The sequence below is a fragment of the Portunus trituberculatus genome, chromosome 18 (assembly GCF_017591435.1).
Source record: "Portunus trituberculatus isolate SZX2019 chromosome 18, ASM1759143v1, whole genome shotgun sequence".
Taxonomy (NCBI): Eukaryota; Metazoa; Arthropoda; class Malacostraca; order Decapoda; family Portunidae; genus Portunus; species Portunus trituberculatus.
This window is the reverse complement of record NC_059272.1, coordinates 970,664-988,069: the sequence shown is the minus strand read 5'-3', so window position 1 is coordinate 988,069 and position 17,406 is coordinate 970,664. Positions and strand designations below refer to the sequence as shown.

The 17,406-nt window shown below is 40.5% G+C and overlaps 1 protein-coding gene across 5 annotated transcripts in view; it reads right to left on the bottom strand.

The window, feature by feature from the left end:
* Positions 1-641: 641 nt before the first annotated feature.
* LOC123505886 (ATP-binding cassette sub-family C member 3-like) overlaps positions 642-17,406 on the bottom strand; it is a 28,511-nt gene continuing 11,746 nt past the window's right edge. For all 5 annotated transcript variants that reach the window (XM_045257710.1, XM_045257708.1, XM_045257709.1 and 2 more), the window contains 17 exons: positions 11,430-11,606; positions 11,126-11,293; positions 10,226-10,406; positions 9,719-9,818; positions 8,472-8,727; positions 8,068-8,154; positions 7,707-7,833; positions 7,240-7,460; positions 6,753-6,933; positions 5,400-5,508; positions 5,152-5,278; positions 4,896-4,985; positions 4,277-4,435; positions 3,917-4,075; positions 3,136-3,302; positions 2,437-2,631; positions 642-1,104 (listed from right to left, as the gene is read on the bottom strand). In XM_045257710.1, the coding sequence (XP_045113645.1) occupies positions 993-1,104; positions 2,437-2,631; positions 3,136-3,302; positions 3,917-4,075; positions 4,277-4,435; positions 4,896-4,985; positions 5,152-5,278; positions 5,400-5,508; positions 6,753-6,933; positions 7,240-7,460; positions 7,707-7,833; positions 8,068-8,154; positions 8,472-8,727; positions 9,719-9,818; positions 10,226-10,406; positions 11,126-11,293; positions 11,430-11,606 (2,616 nt within the window). In that variant the 3' untranslated portion in view covers positions 642-992. The remainder of the gene's footprint in view (positions 1,105-2,436; positions 2,632-3,135; positions 3,303-3,916; positions 4,076-4,276; positions 4,436-4,895; positions 4,986-5,151; positions 5,279-5,399; positions 5,509-6,752; positions 6,934-7,239; positions 7,461-7,706; positions 7,834-8,067; positions 8,155-8,471; positions 8,728-9,718; positions 9,819-10,225; positions 10,407-11,125; positions 11,294-11,429; positions 11,607-17,406) is intronic.

The window sequence follows — 17,406 nt, the reverse complement described above, 5'->3', positions numbered from 1 at the left end:
ACAATGAGGCTGGAACAGGGAATGGGATGGAATTTTGCAAGAGAACAAGTGAGGAGGGGGTGGCAAGAAGACAAAGTGTCCTATAGCACACACAGACATGTCTATCCTTCTTGGTCAGCTGGATGGGACCAGTGAGGATGCATGGCCCAGCACACTAAGCATGCACATCAAAATTGTCCCCACAAAGGTGGCACAAATAAACAGAGAAGTAGAAGACATTTATTATATTATACACTTATAAAATTACCAACAAGTTTTCACAGCTCACCAGCAAGTATCTGCCCTCACACTGGGATTCAGAAGAATAATTCTTATTGAAAAGCTGGATTTACTTGTGCCCAACACCTGTGGCTAAAAGTACAAAAATGAATAACAATAATAATAATAATAGTAGTAATAATAATAATAATAATAATGTGGTGAGCGTGGGATCGGGCAGACGTCCACGCGTAGGTTCGAATCCCACCACATACAGCCTTAAAACACTTTGCCATTTGTCGAGTGGTTTAAAGTTACCTACATATCACCATGATACCCAGGTTCTAGGTGGTTACACTCAAGATGAGCTTGGGTGGTGATATGGGCCCTAATATAGGTACCACTATAAATAAAATTGCCTGCGCCACTAATGGGCGGAAGCTGAACAGTGCTTCCCATACACTCTTCAAGTGTGCCTACAGGCGCTATATAAAAAAAAAGAAAAAAAAAAAAAAAAAAAAAAAAAACTGCACAAGTACCACAATAAATTAAGTCTAACATTTGACTATATAGTGCAAAATACATGAGTTCAACTTTTACAACCAGTTTTCCAGAAGAACACAAAAGCAGAATTCTAAAGTTTGTACTGAGACTTGAAAAGCGCAACTCTTTTGTAAAGTTGTAAAAATTAAGGAAAGATGTACGTACAGACTTGCAGTGTGAATGACATCATCATGTGCAGATGATGACCAGTATGATGCAAGTAAGGTGTCATGATGGAAGACTTTGATGAATCACACAATACCGGCTTCTTTGGCCATACTGTAGAAAATTGAATTTGGCTTCTGTAACAACACTGATGGTGCATCAAACTCAGCTATCCTTCCATTCTGGAGCACCATCACCCTGTGGGCACAAAGGCACTTAAGTGAGTTACAGACTTGAGCCACCAATTCTCTTTTCCCTTCCTGTTTTAAATGTCACTTGAAGTTTATGAGACAAATGTGTCAGATGTTCCTAAAGGAGCTGTTTTCTGCGCAGCATCTTCAGAAATTGTCAAATAATAATACAGTAATTGGTTTATTTCTAATCACTAGTTTATGCACACCAATGTGAAAGCAAAGGCTGCAAAACAGACCACAAGTTAAGGCATCCATTATGAAAGTGTTATCATTTCAGTGTTTTGACATCACCTGCTGCAGCCAGTCCCAACACAGGTGAGCCTGTGGCACTCCAAGGGTAATCACTACATGTGTATATGTACCATGGTCAATTATTATTTTGGAAATCTTGATTGCAGTGAGTGACGTCATGGACAAAAGTTGCTCCTTCTCAAGAGTGTTGCCTCTCAAATTTAAAGTGATTTCTTCTGATCAAGAGTCATTTTGCTGAAATAGAACTGAGTGATACTACTAATATCACCAAAATTCAAGATTTACCATTTTTATTTTGTGTGTGTGTATTTACCTATTTACCTATTTGTGTATTACAGGACCCGAGCTAAGCTCTCTGTGTCCTGTCTCCTTGTCCACTCCTGTCATATCTCTCTTTCATCTGATTGACACACACCGTGTCAACGACATCACTGCTCAGTTTATTCCACTTATCAATACTACGATGTGGGAAACTGTATTTTCTCATGTCATTTAGACAGATGTCTTTTATTAATTTTTTCCCCGGAGATGATTACTTGATGAGTGTGTGTGTGTGTGTGTGTGTGTGTGTGTTATTCACCAAGGTGGTCTGCTGGTCACCCAGCCAACCTTTCCCCTACGGAGCGAGCTCAGAGCTCATAGTGACCGATCATCGGGTAGGACTGAGACCACACCGCACTTCACGCACCGGGAAAGCGAGGCCACAACCCCTCGAGTTACATCTTGTACCTATTTACTGCTAGGTGAACAGGGGCTACACATTAAGAGGCTTGCCCATTTGCCTCGCTGCTTCCTGGGACTCGAACCCGGACCCTCTCGATTGTGAGTCGAGCATGCTAACCACTACACTACGTGGTATGTGTGTGTGTGTGTGTGTGTGTGTGTGTGTGTTAAGAAGTGTAGATAATGAAAAGTGTTGAGTATTAATGAAAAGTGTCTACTTCAGCATTCAGTTTTAAATGTATAAATTGTCCAGAATGAAGTTTAGAAGCACAGGTGAGGTGTGGCAATAATGAAGCATGTTATGGAGCATGATTCACAACACACACAAGGCTGAGGACACCAAGACAACAACAGTACTTGCCGGTCTGAGTCCATGATGGTGTTGAGGCGATGAGCAATGGTGATGACAGTGCACTCGACAAACTGTGAGCGGATGGTGGCCTGGATGAGATCGTCGGTCTGCAGGTCAACAGCGGCTGTGGCCTCGTCCAGCACCAGCACCTTGGACCGCCGCAGCAGAGCCCGGGCCAGGCACAGCAGTTGCTTCTGCCCAGCACTGCCACAAACACACACACAGTTACTTAGTTACTTTAGTAACACAAGAAAACCTTAACACAAAATTAATATTATATAATGAAATAATCATACAAAATTATATCTTCTGTCCAAAGAAATTTAGGTGGTAACAGCACTTATAATAGATGGTATTTCATTTAAAAAAAAACATGAGTTAAAAGTAATAGGGAGTTTATGCACATATCACATAAATCACATAAATATGATCTGACTTTAGTTTACTGGCTAAAAAATTAATGTAGTAAGTGTGTAGTGGTCTCTGGTCATGATGATTATCTACCAGTGTCAAACTGACAAAAGCAATGAGTCACCAAACCTAACTTGTCTTTTTACACAATGGTTTCCAAAGTCAACATCAAAACTTTAGAGAATTAATTTTCCATTAATTTACAATGTGATTTACTGTTAAAAATCTTCTGTTACTACTACTGTACGTAATGCAACAAAGATCAGCCAAAGTCAGAGAAGTGTGTAGTGTTCCCACCTGAAGTTACTGCCACCCTGGTCCACTGGGTGTTGCAGGCCCAGCACCTGCTTGCGGATGTAGTCACTGAGGTGGGCCAGCTCCAGGGCGCGCCACAGCTCATCATCGGAGTGATGGTTGAGTGGATCCAGGTTCATTCTGAGTGTCCCACTGAAGAGAACTGCATCCTAGAAAAGCAGCAAAGTTGGACGTCATGCAGTGGATTACATGGATGGACATGATGTTTACTCTTAAATCCATCAAATGATGATATCAGCTTGTATTAGTCAGTAAAAGAAAGCTGCAGCAGTCAGAGGGGTTAACTTGTCCTCTCAGCGGTCGTTGGTCAAGTCACTTCATGAGAGAGAGAGAGAGAGAGAGAGAGAGAGAGAGAGAGAGAGAGAGAGAGAGAGAGAGAGAGAGAGAGAGGGGGGCAATGAGATTTTTCATATCACAGGAATAGCTGTAAGTGCCAATGCCAAATGTAAACCTCCTAAAAGACACAGCAAACACAAAGGTGACTCACACACTGCTACAAAACACTTATATGTGTCAAGAAACACAATCACTAAGTGTCTGGGAAGCTACAGTAATGATGTGTGTGTTGGTAGTTATAAGGAACATAATGGCCACTGATATCTAAACACCAAACTGTGTAAGAACTAAAACAGATCACTATCAAACAACACTGAGCATTATAACATGAACAATACACAGACAAAAGTGGTGGCAAGCAGAACAGGTCACCTAGGGGCACTGGAAGTGAAACCCTTATCACTGCGGCCACACCACACTGCCTCACCTGAGGGATGATGCTAATCTGGCTGCGGAGATCGTGCAGGCCAATCCCGCCAATGGTTATGTTGTCAATGTCAATTCCTCCTCCTGAGGCCTCAATGATGCGGAAGAGTGCCAATGTCAAAGAGGACTTGCCAGCACCAGTCCTTCCAACGATGCCAACCTGTGTGCCATCACTTACTTTAGCCCACTTCCTCCTTAAGATACAATTTCAAGCAAGCATTTTTTGAGTCCTTACAACTTGTGAAGATACATTTTCAAACACAACCATTTTTGACTCCTTATAACTTACTGTCCTGAGTTATTCAGGAAGTTTGAAGCATTACTCTAATAGTCCGTACATGTAAGTGCTGTAGGTGCTTACTTTTTCTGCCGGGCTGATGGAGCACGTGATGTTCCGCAGCACAAGACTGAGGCCGGGCCGGTAACGTGTCTCATAGTTGTGGAAGTTGATGCAGCCTTGCTCCGGCCATGCTGACGGTGGAGTGTTTTGGTCAACCTTCCAAGCTGCTTCCTGCGGCAACTACACAAAGATCATCATAATTAGTCCCAGTTTTTTTCACAACATTCCTAATGCAACATAAATTTATATGCATAATTAATGTATGTAAGTGTGCAACATAAATATGAAAGAGGTAACATTTTCTTGTAAATTAGTTGGTGATTAATACCTGCAAATTATAACCAGTGCAATCTGCAGAGTTTTAAATTTCCATCCACTTATTGGCAACAGAAGGAAAGTGTATGTTGCATATCACAATAAATCAATGTGTTACAAAGATAAATGTGAAAACTAATCTCTTTTCTTCAAATTTTAAGTACAGAAGAGCAAACAGCATAACTTTTTTTAACAAGTATAAACTGAAGATTTACATAACAAACTCTTATTGCTTTTTTTTTTATCACCAAAAACCTTTCCTATACCCAAACCTTCTTGATTTCTCCACATACCTTCACCAATCCCAGCACTGGATGACACTCACCTGCATATACTCATCAATCTTCTCCACAGACACAATGCTTGCCTCCAGGTCTGACACCATGCGCACCAGCCAGTTGAGCAGCATTGTAATCTACACCACAGGAAAGAAGATCTGATTAAGTTGGATTTTCACAACATTGCAGCAATAAGCACACATCCATCACTCACCACTGCAATACTTAATTATTCAGCTATAAGTGGTGCATTTGGTGACATGTGTTGTGAGATGCCTGTGTGAACCCCCAGGGGTGACTTACACTGAGGGCGAAGCTGACGGTGAGGCCAACGGCTCCTGGACTGATGGTGAGCCTGTTAGCAACACCAAACAGGGCGGAGGCAAAGATGATCAGGTTCCCTATGGTCTCCAGGTGAATAGCGAGCCACCTGCCAATGAATGGATGTGTTAGTGGCTGTTTAGTCTCCTTGTGAGTCAAGCTGTTATAGGAAAGAAAAGAAATACTGTACAGAGACACATAGGTAAATAAAAGATATCTACTGCACTTACCTGTTGGCAGTAATGTTGGCATAGATGCTTTTCTGTGAATCCTCCATCTTCTGCAGAGACTGAGAGAAAAATTCATCTTGCCTCTTGAATGCCCGTATTACAGATACACCTGATAAAATGCCAAGACATAACGATGCACTTTACATTTTCATTCAAATTAATTTTCATTCTTCCAGACCAATGTCATTAATTTCTAATTAACCAAAGCTTATCAATTTGTTTCAATCATCGAATTTTCTTACTGACATCAGCACCACCATACACAACAGCAATAGGTAAGTACTGGCAACCCCCGCTTAACAAACGGGTTACGTTCCTAAAAAAAACGTTCGTTGCAGGAATTTTTGTTAAGCAAACCAACTATAACAAGTTTAACCCCTGACTTGAACTTCCATTGAGAGTAAACAAAGTGAGAGTGCATCATAGTACAGTAAAAGGTTTAATGAAAGTAAAAATTATGAAGTTAAACATTTAAGCAGTTTAATTTAAGACTAAGTCATTATAATGTACACTAATGTATGTATGTATGTAACTTTATAATGTTAATGATCTTAAATTTATGAAGGGAGGAAGAGTGGAGCAGGAAAGACGCTAGCCGGCAACCTGTGGAATGCAAACAAAGGGTGCATCGTTGTACTGCATACAAAACTTATGTACATTTCCACAAGGCTTTCCATTTTATCCATTGCAGAGTCACGAGTTTGGGTGGTTCTTTTAGCTTGCAAGGAAGATACAGTCTCACCAGCCTTCTTAATAGAGTCTGCTGACTTGAAAATAGTAGAGACACTAGATGGAGTCAAGCCATGGTGGCGAACAATGCTATTAGTTTTCTCGCCTCTCTCACGTCTGTGAATAATATCCAGCTTCACTTAGAGAGTAAGAGACTTCCTGGTCTTCTTAGCAACGCTAGGCAACATTGCAGAGCTGGTTGCAGGGCGTTTTGGTGGCATGTTGAGCGAGGGAAGATGAGCTGTTGCTGGACACTGTTATTGTTTTGAACTAATAAGACCGGGAAGGGTAGGGGGAGTGAGTGGTGCGTGTTTTGTCCACGAGAGGCGCTGGTGTATTCAAAAGCCTGTCGGCTTCCGTGATACAGTGGGGCTTTCAAACTTGGAAAAAATTACCTGGATAAAATTTTGTTAAAGCGAGTTTGGTGTTCCTTATACGAGCAGTAAAAGGAAACATTTGTTGTAGCGAAATTTCGTTGTGTGAACGTTCATTAATCAGGGGTTGCCTGTAGTACAATTGGAAGCATCATAAAGACAGAAAATAGTGCAAGTGTGAAATCTCAGTGGCAACTTGTCTATGTACTTCAAAGTATACAGAACAGCATGAACAGTGTGGGCTTCTTACCAGCTACAGTCTCACTGAAGTGAGAATAAATAGGAGACTTGGAGACAGACTCAAGGCGCATGACCTGCCTGGAAGTGGCCACAAACACTCGTTGGATTGCAAAATACACAATCATGATTGGCACCACCATGAAAGCCACCACAGGTGTTGCTGCGATGATCACCACCAGTGTTGTCACAACCTGTGGCACGAGAAACACTCCTTTGTGCACTAGTCTGCTTCCAAACAAGTGTGGCTGTACATCATCAAAAACACATTGCTCTCACAACATCAAAAATAACTTGAAATAGAAAGAAGAGAGAGACTTTCAAACAAGTTTTCTCATACAGGTACATGAGAAAATTACATTACACATGATGTGGACTGAGAGAGATGCTGTGGAGCAAAAACGTGAGCCATGAAAACCTGCAATTATGTTTTCAGGTTTAATGTACGAGTATTTCTACTCGAGTCATTCCTTCATGTGTCACACAGCCCTCAGCCTCACCTGTATGAGTGTGGTCTGACAGCTGCGCACCACTATTGGCAGCTTCTTGTCCACCTTGTCAATCTCCTTGCTGAAGCGGTTCATGATCCGACCGCTGGGGTTTGTGTCAAAGAAGCTCATGGGGAGGTGAAGCACAGACTTAAGGAGGCCAGAGTGAAGGGCATTGGCTGCCTTCAGAGTGCCATGTGCCATCATCACAATGCCCATAAATAAGAAAATTGCTGCACAAGGGAGAAAAGTTATAGATAAATATTTTCCTTCCTGAATATTCATGAATGAGAGCATAACATGTGACTCATTTTGCTACAATGACTCAAATGTATTTGTCTGAAACATGCAGTCTGTGTGAAGACAAACAGAATTTTGACATGATTCTTATACGTCAATATGAATAAATATGGATTGATGGCAGCAGACTCATGGTTCACAATCTATTGATATATAAAAAGTGGAGACTTATAGCTCACACTGTGCCACTGCAAAGAGGCCATACACCAGAAGAAAGGCGTTCCTGCTTGCTGATGTGTTGTCTGTAACATTGGAGTGCTCAGAGGACCAGTCAGCCAGCCATACACGGCTCCAAGCAAAGCACACCTGGAAAACAGTTGTAGTAAGATCTCAACCTATTTGCTCTTTTTGTTTTCTTGCCTTTCCCTCATCAAGAAGAAACTACAACTGATGCAACTTCTTGATCATAAAAAGGGGAAACATGCAACAATGAAAAAAATGCAAGAGAATAGCAGAGATGAAACCATCACTTGATTTTGTAACATTACCAATTTACTGTTACTATAATGATCACACAATCTCCCTTAGGTCAGCACTCACCTGGGACAACACGAAGGTGATAAAAGACGCACAGGTGAACAGCACTCCCATGGCCTTCATGTAGATGAAATACACACGGAAGGACACCTGCAAAGGAAATATATACTGTACATTGGGAATCTTGTCTTACCACTTAATGGTGACCTACAAGATACAAGGACTGCCACATGTAGGCCCAATGTCAATTCTTGCAGCTTCCCTTATTTTCTAACATTTTTTTTATGACAGTATGCCATTAGACATATCACCATCTATCTATGTAAATGCCAGACCAGTAACACTCATTCACACATCATTTTGTGAACCACCAAAATACCAAAAGGAGCTTGGCACAGCTGGCTACACACATCCACAGTAAGGCCTGGCAACACACAATGATTTCACAAAAGCAAGGGATGGCTCACATTTCCAATCTCTGAGGTCTCGTCCATTATTAGTTTCTGATCATTGTCATTCCCTTCGGCCTCCAGGCTCTTGGCTGCATGGCTGTCAAGGGTCAAGACACTGCCATTCTTTTTGGTGTGCATGAATCCAGACACAGAAGAGTCAGTGCTGAGCTGGTGCTGCAGGTGTGGCTTGCCCTCAAAGCCACTCGTTTTGCTGGACATTGACAACCTGCTGCTGTTGAGGTGAGGACTGCTTGTGCCTGATGGCTGGTAACTGTGGAAGAAAGTAAACTTGATCTTGTTTGCATTGGTTCAACTGAAATACTGGAATGATACACATGCATTGCTAGAAGAAAATGTTGCTGTTTACCTCATGATTTTCTGGAAGTGTGACAGGACTCAAGGGATCCAATCTCTATCTCATTTGGTTGATCATTAACATCTTCAGTACCGGGACACATTATTACTATGTGTTTTGGGTATGATTAGGAGATCAGAAGATTAAAGGCCAGAGTCTTTACTATTTCAATCCCCCACATAAGTTTCTGAAGCTGTATAAAATCACCAAATAGTAACCAAAATGAATGTGAATGTGTCATGGTACTGAAGAGGTTAATGTAGCCTCATGAACTCTTGCAGTGCTTACCATTCCTCATCTGCATTTTTTCACTTATTAATATCCCAGAAAGCAAAAACTCTATTTCTTTAGTTCATCAAATATTTTGTTTCATTCATTTCTTTTTTGTATCTGATATTCTTTTATCTCTTAAAAACATGTCTTTCTCATCCATTTTTTTTTTTTTTTTTTTTTACGGTAAGGCCTATAGTGCCTGTAGGCTCACTTGAAGAGTGTATGGGAAGCGCTGTTCAGCTTCCGCCCATTAGTGGCACAGGCAATTTTATTTATAGTGGTACCCATATTAGGGCCCATATCACCACCCAAGCTCATCTTGGGTGTAACCACCTAGAACCTGGGCATCATGGTGATATGTAGGTAACTTTGAACCACTCAACAAATGGCAAAGTGTTTTAAGGCTGTACGTGGTGGGATTCGAACTTGCACGTGGACATCTGCCCGATCCCACGCTCACCACCTTATCCACTACGCCACCGCCTCCCTGATTGGTCCATCCATGTTAATGCTTTGAACACTGTGCATGTGTGTGTGTGTGTGTGTGTAAGCCACCAGTATTATTTCCTGTGCAAACATGCTCTTTTTCCCTCTCAGCACACTTGCCTCCTCAAAGCATTACCCATGCACTTACCTCTGGGAGCTCTTCAGTGACTGCCTTGTGTTGGAAAGCTGCCGGTAGAGTTTCATATTACTGTCCACACTTTCCAGCTGGTCATGCAACACCTCCATCTCTGAAACATAGGAACAGGCAAACATGTGGTGAACTGTTCAAATAGACAGATTAGTGCATTGAGAAATATAATGATCTCCATCTGGATTCTTCTTCTTCTTCTTCTTCTCCTCTGCCTCTTCCTCCTCTTCCTCCTTTTCCAGTTCCTTGATGTGGTGCACCATCAATTTTGCAAAGGAAAGTAAAATTATAAAGACTGAAACTCACTGAAAATTAACCTGAGACAAGCATCTTCCCAACAAACCAGTAAGAGCATTGAGAAGCATAGTCACCTTCATCCACCTCCTCCACCAGTTCCTTGATGTGCTACCCCATGAACTTGGCAAAGGAAGGAAGAAAGAAACATGAAGATCTGCACATGGCAAACTTTTAAAACAGCCAATCCAGAGGGCAGGGAAATACAATTACCTGTATCAGCTTCCTCCTCATCCAACTCCTTGATGTGCTGCAACATGAACTTAGCAAAGGAACCCTCTGAAGTGAGCAGGGAGGTGTAGGTGCCTCGCTCTGCCACCTGCCCATCTGCCACCACCACCACCTCATCCACCTGAGGCAGGAAGGTCACTGCATGGGTCACCAGCACACGTGTCTGAGGGAGAAGGGAGCCGACAGTTATTGGTGGGATTTGTATTCTTGGGTTGGGAAGCTTTACAAGGAACAGATAACAGAAGAAAGTTGCTTGATAAATACTGCCAAAAAGGAGAAAAGGAAGAGTGAAGAGCTATTGGTAGGATTTAAAAGCCTTACCAGAAAAAGATATCAGAAGAATGTGACTTCATAATAGTGCAAAAGAGGAGAAAATGATGAAGAGCAAATGAAACAAATGAAGAATAAGTGGCAGCTAGAGGCATTGTACAGAGAGAGAGAGAGAGAGAGAGAGAGAGAGAGAGAGAGAGAGAGAGAGAGAGAGAGAGAGAGAGAGAGAGAGAGGAGTAGGAACTCTTTTAAAGCCGTAATCCATCATATCTATTTCACAATACATATGTACTTTTCCTGAGACCATACAGACATTAATATTCGTAAGATCTTAGTTGTTAATACCTACTACTACTACTACTACTACTACTGCTAATGGAAATGTGTATAACAAAATAAACAAGTATAAGAGGAGCATTAAAAAGGCAAAGTTCACAAAACAAGTTCACAGAATGAAAGAAGAAAGGAAAGAAAAAGAGGAAGGAAAAAAAAAAAGACAAGGAACATGAGCATAACTTTAGTAACACCTCTGGACTGCAACCCACTAAACAAAGACAAGAGTGCTGAAACACCAAGATGATGAGGACAGCACCACACCACTGACCCACCCACCTTGTCCTTCAGCAGTCCATTGGGCCCCAGTACATGGTCAAAGATGTGTCTGCCCACATGGGAGTCGACGGCGCTTAATGGGTCGTCCAGGAAGAAAACATTGGCACTGCTGTAGACCGCTCGGGCCAGTGAAATCCGCTGCTTCTGTCCTCCACTCATGTTGATCCCCTGTTGGTGGAAAGGTATCCATGTAAGTGGTGAGTGTGGTGCTTTGAGATACTTGAGAAAGAAAGCACAAAACTCTTCACAACATGTGGAGCTTTTAAAGATTGTGGGATTAAAATTGACCATCTGCTGAGCTCACATTTTCTCCTATCTCGGTGAGGTCCCCCGCGGGCAACACGTCCAAGTCAGCCTGGAGGGCACACGCCCGCACCACTTGCCGGTACCTTACTGTGTCATAGGCCTGGCCCCATGTGATGTTGTCCCGCAGAGTGGCATTCTGCAGCCACGGTAGTTGAGGCACATAGGCCACACTCCCCTGCATGGACCACAAGTGTTAGTGATGGTTTGTTTCAACACACACACACACACACACACACACACACACACACACACACACACACACACACACACACACACACACACACACACACACACACACACACACTAGTAAGCCATATTGATAGAATTTTTAGAGAAACATATAATTTGCTGAGGAATATTGGAGTAGCATTTCACTACATGGACAAAGACATGATGAAGAAATTGATAAATACTATAATAAGACCCAGATTGGAATATGCAGGAGTAGTGTGGACCCTTCATAAAAAGAAACGCATAAGGAAATTGGAGAGGCTACAAAAAATGGCTACAAGAATGGTCCCAGAACTTGAAGGGATGACATATGAGGAAAGACTAAAGGCTATGGATCTACCAACCTTGGAACAAAGAAGGGAGAGAGGAGACCTGATACAAGTCTATAAATTGATCAATGGAATGGACCAAGTGGATAATGAGAAACTGATCCTGAGAGAAGAATATGACATCCGAAGCACAAGATCGCATAGTAAAAAGCTGAGAAAGGGAAGATGTCTGAGAGATATTAAAAAATATAGTTTCCCGCAGATATGTATTGAGATGTGGAACAGTTTAGATGAAGAAGTAGTGTCTGCAATGAGTGTGCACACTTTTAAAGTAATATTGGATAAGTGTAGATATGGAGACGGGCCACATGATGATGTTAAGGAAGGAGATAGTGGTAAATCAAGTGGAGTTTGGGAAGGAAAATCAGAAATACTGTATGTTAAGATGCATATTAACAAAAGGAGTTAACAATCATTGGAACATATGTGCCACCAAAACAAACTCATGGACTAACCAAGAATATAGAGACATGATAGATGACACAATAAGGAGTCTTACAAGAATCATTAAGGAAAGGAGAAAAGTGATATTGATAGGAGATTTCAACTGTAAGGAGGTAGACTGGGAAAATTATGAAAGTGGTATGGGGAAGATGCCTGGGAGATAGATTCCTGAACCTAATGATAGATAATTTGATGGTCCAAAGAGTAAAGGAAAACACAAGATTCAGAGGAAACGATGACGAGCATAAAGCCCAGGCCCTGTAAAACTACAACTAGGTAAATACAACTAGGTAAATCAAAACACACACACAGACACACACACACACACACACACACACACACACACACACACACACACAGTGGAGTGGAAAAGAGCTGAGGTGGCCCGAAGTAGCTCAGTGGTTAGAGCGCTGGCTTCACAAGCCAGAGGACCGGGTTCGATTGCCCCAGCCGGGTGGAGATATTTGGGTGTGTCTCCTTTCACGAAACTGTAGCCCTGTTCACCTAGCAGTGAGTAGGTCTATAAGATGGGAGATGGAGGATGTAAATCGAGGAGTTGTGACCTTGTTGTCCTGGTGTGTGGTGTGTGCCTGGTCTCAGACCTATCAGAAGATCGGAAATAATGAGCTCTGAGCTCGTTCCGTAGGGTAACGTCTGGCTGTCTCATCAGAGACTGCAGCAGATCAAACAGTGAATTACACACAACTGTGTAAATACACACACACACACACACACACACACACACACACACACACACACACACACACACACACTGTGTCGTCAGAGACTGCAGCAGATCATACAGTGAACACGAGAGACGCGGTCGAGGAAGGATGCACTGGCGCCATTCCGACAATCAGCTGATCTTCACTACATACCTGTTGTACAGTTTTTACAGTGGCCTGGGCAGATAGTGTAGACTCATTCTTTTTTTCATGCAATCAATTATTAAGGAATGATGAGTGAAAAAGAGATTCCATCAAAATACAGACATGAGATTAGAGAAGGAATGAAAGCTGATGATGACTATGCTGGTGAGGGAGAGCGTTTATTCGAAGGCTTCGATACGACGACTACTTCACTACTTAAGAGAGTGTTAAATATTGAATATAAACTAGATAAATTGATAAAGGAGAAGATGGAAATGAAAGTGAATGAAGAACAGGATAAAGAGTTTATAAAACTGAGAGAAAGGATAAAAAAAGTGGAAGAAAACGAAGCTAGGCTAGGAGCGGAAAACGAAGAACTGAAAAAGGAAGTAGCTAACTACAAAAAGCAGATGGAAGAAGGACTCGGTAAAGCCGAGAAAGAAAAAGAGAAGCTGAAAGATCTAGTAAACAAGGAAGAGGAAAGAGTACAGAACGTGATTAAAAAAGAAGTACAAGCATGGAGAGTCCAAGATAAGAAAGATAAGGCTGATTTTCAGGAGGTGATTCAAGAACAACTTAAAGAAAAAGAAGAAAATATGACAAGCAAAATGATAAGAGTCCTCAAGACAAAAGAAAATTTAGTTAGAGAAATTGCAGAAAAAAAGAAGAGTGTAGTCGTATTTGGAATAAAAGAAAAAAAATATAAAATATAGACCGAAAAGATAAAAAGAAGAAATGAAATCAGTCAAAGACCTACTGAAGAATCTAAACGACGAAGATAGGCAGAACTTAGAAGAGGAAGTAGAAGAAATAAACAGAATGGGACCATATCAAGAAGGAAAAATGAGACCAATTAAAATACTACTAAAATCACAAGCAGCAACAGAAGAAATATTATATAGAACAACAAAACTTAGAGAAACAGAAGGCTGCAAGGATATCTATATAAAGAAAAATAGAAATGAGGAAGAAAGGAAGAGATACAATGAACTGGCAGCAGCAGTAAGGGAAAAGAATAATGAAAGGTCAGAAGAGGAGAAGAAGGCATTTTTTGGGAGAATTCTAGGAGACAGGATAAGGAAATGGTATATAAACGAGAAGGAAGAGAAAAAGGTGGAACAAGTTTAACTAAAAATGATAAAGGCAAAAGACTAAAAATGATGTATACGAACATATCAAGTAAACTAGAATTAAGAGATTACATAAAGAAAGAAAATCCAGATATTGTATACCTGGCTGACACAAAACTAAATAAGGCAATCAAAATAGACTTGGATAATAGGTATAATGTATGGAGAAGAGACAGAGTGGGTAAAGGAGGAGGAGTCATGGTTATGTTAAGGAAGGAGATAGTGATAAACCAAGTGGAATGTGGGGAAGGAAAAGCAGAAGTATTGTATATTAAGATGCATATTAATAAAAAAAGAGTTAACAATCATTGTAACATATGTGCCACCAAAAACAAATTCATGGAACAATCAAGAATATAAAGACATGATAGATGACACAATAAGGAGTCTAACGAGAATCGTTAAAGGAGAAAAGTGATATTAGTAGGAGATTTCAACTGTAAAGAAGTGGACTGGCAAAATTATGAAAGTGGTATGGGGGAAGAAGCCTGGGAGAAAGATTCTTGATCCTAATGATAGACAATATGATGGACCAGAGAGTAAAGGAATGCACAAGATTCAGAGGAAACGATGAGCCGGCGAGATTGGACCTAGTTTTTACAAGGGGTATACAAATGAATGATGATATAAGATATAAGTGCCCATTGGGAAAGAGTGACCATGCAATATTAGAAATAGATATAGAAGAGGGAAAGGAAGATAGAGACGATTCATACAAAGGAGACCGATTAAATTACAGAAAGGCTGATATTGAGAATCTCAAGAACTATTTTAAAAACGTAGACTGGGAGGAGATGGAAAACTCAGAGACAATGCAAGAGAAATATAACTTATTTTTGGAAATATACAAAACAGGAGTCAGGGAATATGTCCTGAAATATAGACCTAAAGAAGAAGGAAAGAAAGATTGGTTTAATGCAAGGTGTGCTAGGGCAAAGGAGAAAAGAGATGGAGCATGGAAAAGGTGGAGGAGAAATAGAAATCCAGCAAATAAGGAAAACTTCAAGGCAGCAAGAAATTAATATGTTAAGGTGAGGAAGAAAGAGGAAAAGAACTTTGAAAAGGACATTGTCGAAAAATGTAAGGAGCAACCAAAATTGTTCTACAGATTCATAAATGGAAAAATTAGGCAAAAAGAAACAATAGAAAGGTTAAAAGGAGAGAACGGGATGGTGGAAGACCCAAAAAGTATGGCAGAACTATTAAAAAAAAAATTCCAGGAGGTCTTTACTAAGGAATACAAATTTGAAAGGCCACAGGATAATAGAGAGACAATCTATATGAAAGAGATTAAAGTAACCAAGCTTGAAATAAAAGAGTTAATGAAGGAACTGGATGAAGAGAAGGCAATGGGACCAGATGAATTCTCAGGCAGAATACTGAAAGAATGTAGGGAAGAACTAGCAAGTCCTATATACAACATCATAAAATGCTCAATAGAAAATGGAACAGTACCAGTAGAATGGAAAAGAGCTGAGGTGGTTCCCATATATAAGAGCGGAAGGAAGGAAGAACCTTTAAATTACAGACCGGTATCACTAACTAGTGTAATATGCAAGATGTGTGAAAGAATAATAAAGAAACAATGGATCGAATTACTTGAAGACAACAAATTAATATCAAATAGCCAATTTGGTTTTAGAAAAGACGGTCTTGTGTAACTAATTTATTGAGTTTCTATTCTAGAATAGTTGATAGAGTACAAAAGAGAGAGGGATGGGTTGACTGTATTTATTTGGATTTAAAAAAGGCGTTTGACAAAGTGCCACATGCAAGATTACTATTACTATGGAAGTTAGAGGAGAAGGGTGGCTTAAAAGGAAGCACATTGAGATGGATAGAAAATTATTTGAGGGGGAGAGAAATAAGGTTGGTAGTTAAAGATATGAAGTCCAAATGGAGAGCAGTAGAAAGCGGAGTGCCACAGGGGTCAGTATTGGCACCAATACTTTTCCTTATTTATATTAATGACATGCCAGAAGGAGTGAACAGCTACATAAATCTGTTTGCAAATGATACGAAACTGTGCAGAGTTATAAAGCAAAAAGAGGATTGTGAAATACTGCAAGAAGACCTAAATAAGATCTGGGAATGGAGTAAAAAGTGGAAAATGGAATTCAGTGTGAACAAAAGCCATGTCATGGAAATGGGAAAGAGTGAAAGACAACCTGTGGGAATCTATAAGATGGGAGATGGAGTAGAACTGGAGAAAGTTAAAAAGGAAAAGGACTTAGGAGTGACGATGGAAGAAAACAATCAACCAGTAAGCCATATTGATAGAATTTTTAGAGAAACATATAATTTGCTAAGGAATATTGGAGTAGCATTTCACTACATGGACAAAGAAATGATGAAGAAATTGATAAGTACTATAATAAGACCCAGATTGGAATATGCAGGAGTAGTGTGGACCCCTCATAAAAAGAAACACATAAGGAAATTGGAGAGGCTACAAAAAATAGCTACAAGAATGGTTCCAGAATTTGAAGGGATGACATATGAGGAGAGACTAAAGGCTATGGAACAAAGAAGGGAGAGAGGAGACCTAATACAAGTTTATAAATTGATCAACGGAATGGACCAAGTGGATAATGAGAAACTGATCCTGAGAGAAGAATATGACATCCGAAGCACAAGATCGCATAGTAAAAAGCTGAGAAAAGGAAGATGTCTGAGATATTAAAAAATATAGTTTCCCGCAGAGATGTATTGAGACGTGAAACAGTTTAAATGAAGAAATAGTGTCTGCAACGAGTGTGCATACTTTTAAAGTAAGATTGGATAAGTGTAGATATGGAGACGGGGCCACATGAGCATAAAGCCCAGGCCCTGTAAAACTACAACTAGGTAAAATACAACTAGGTAAATACACACACACAGGGAAATGGATAAATGGATGCAAATAGATAGATGGATAGATATAGATATATAGGATATATTGATATATACAGATAGATACAGGGATATATAGA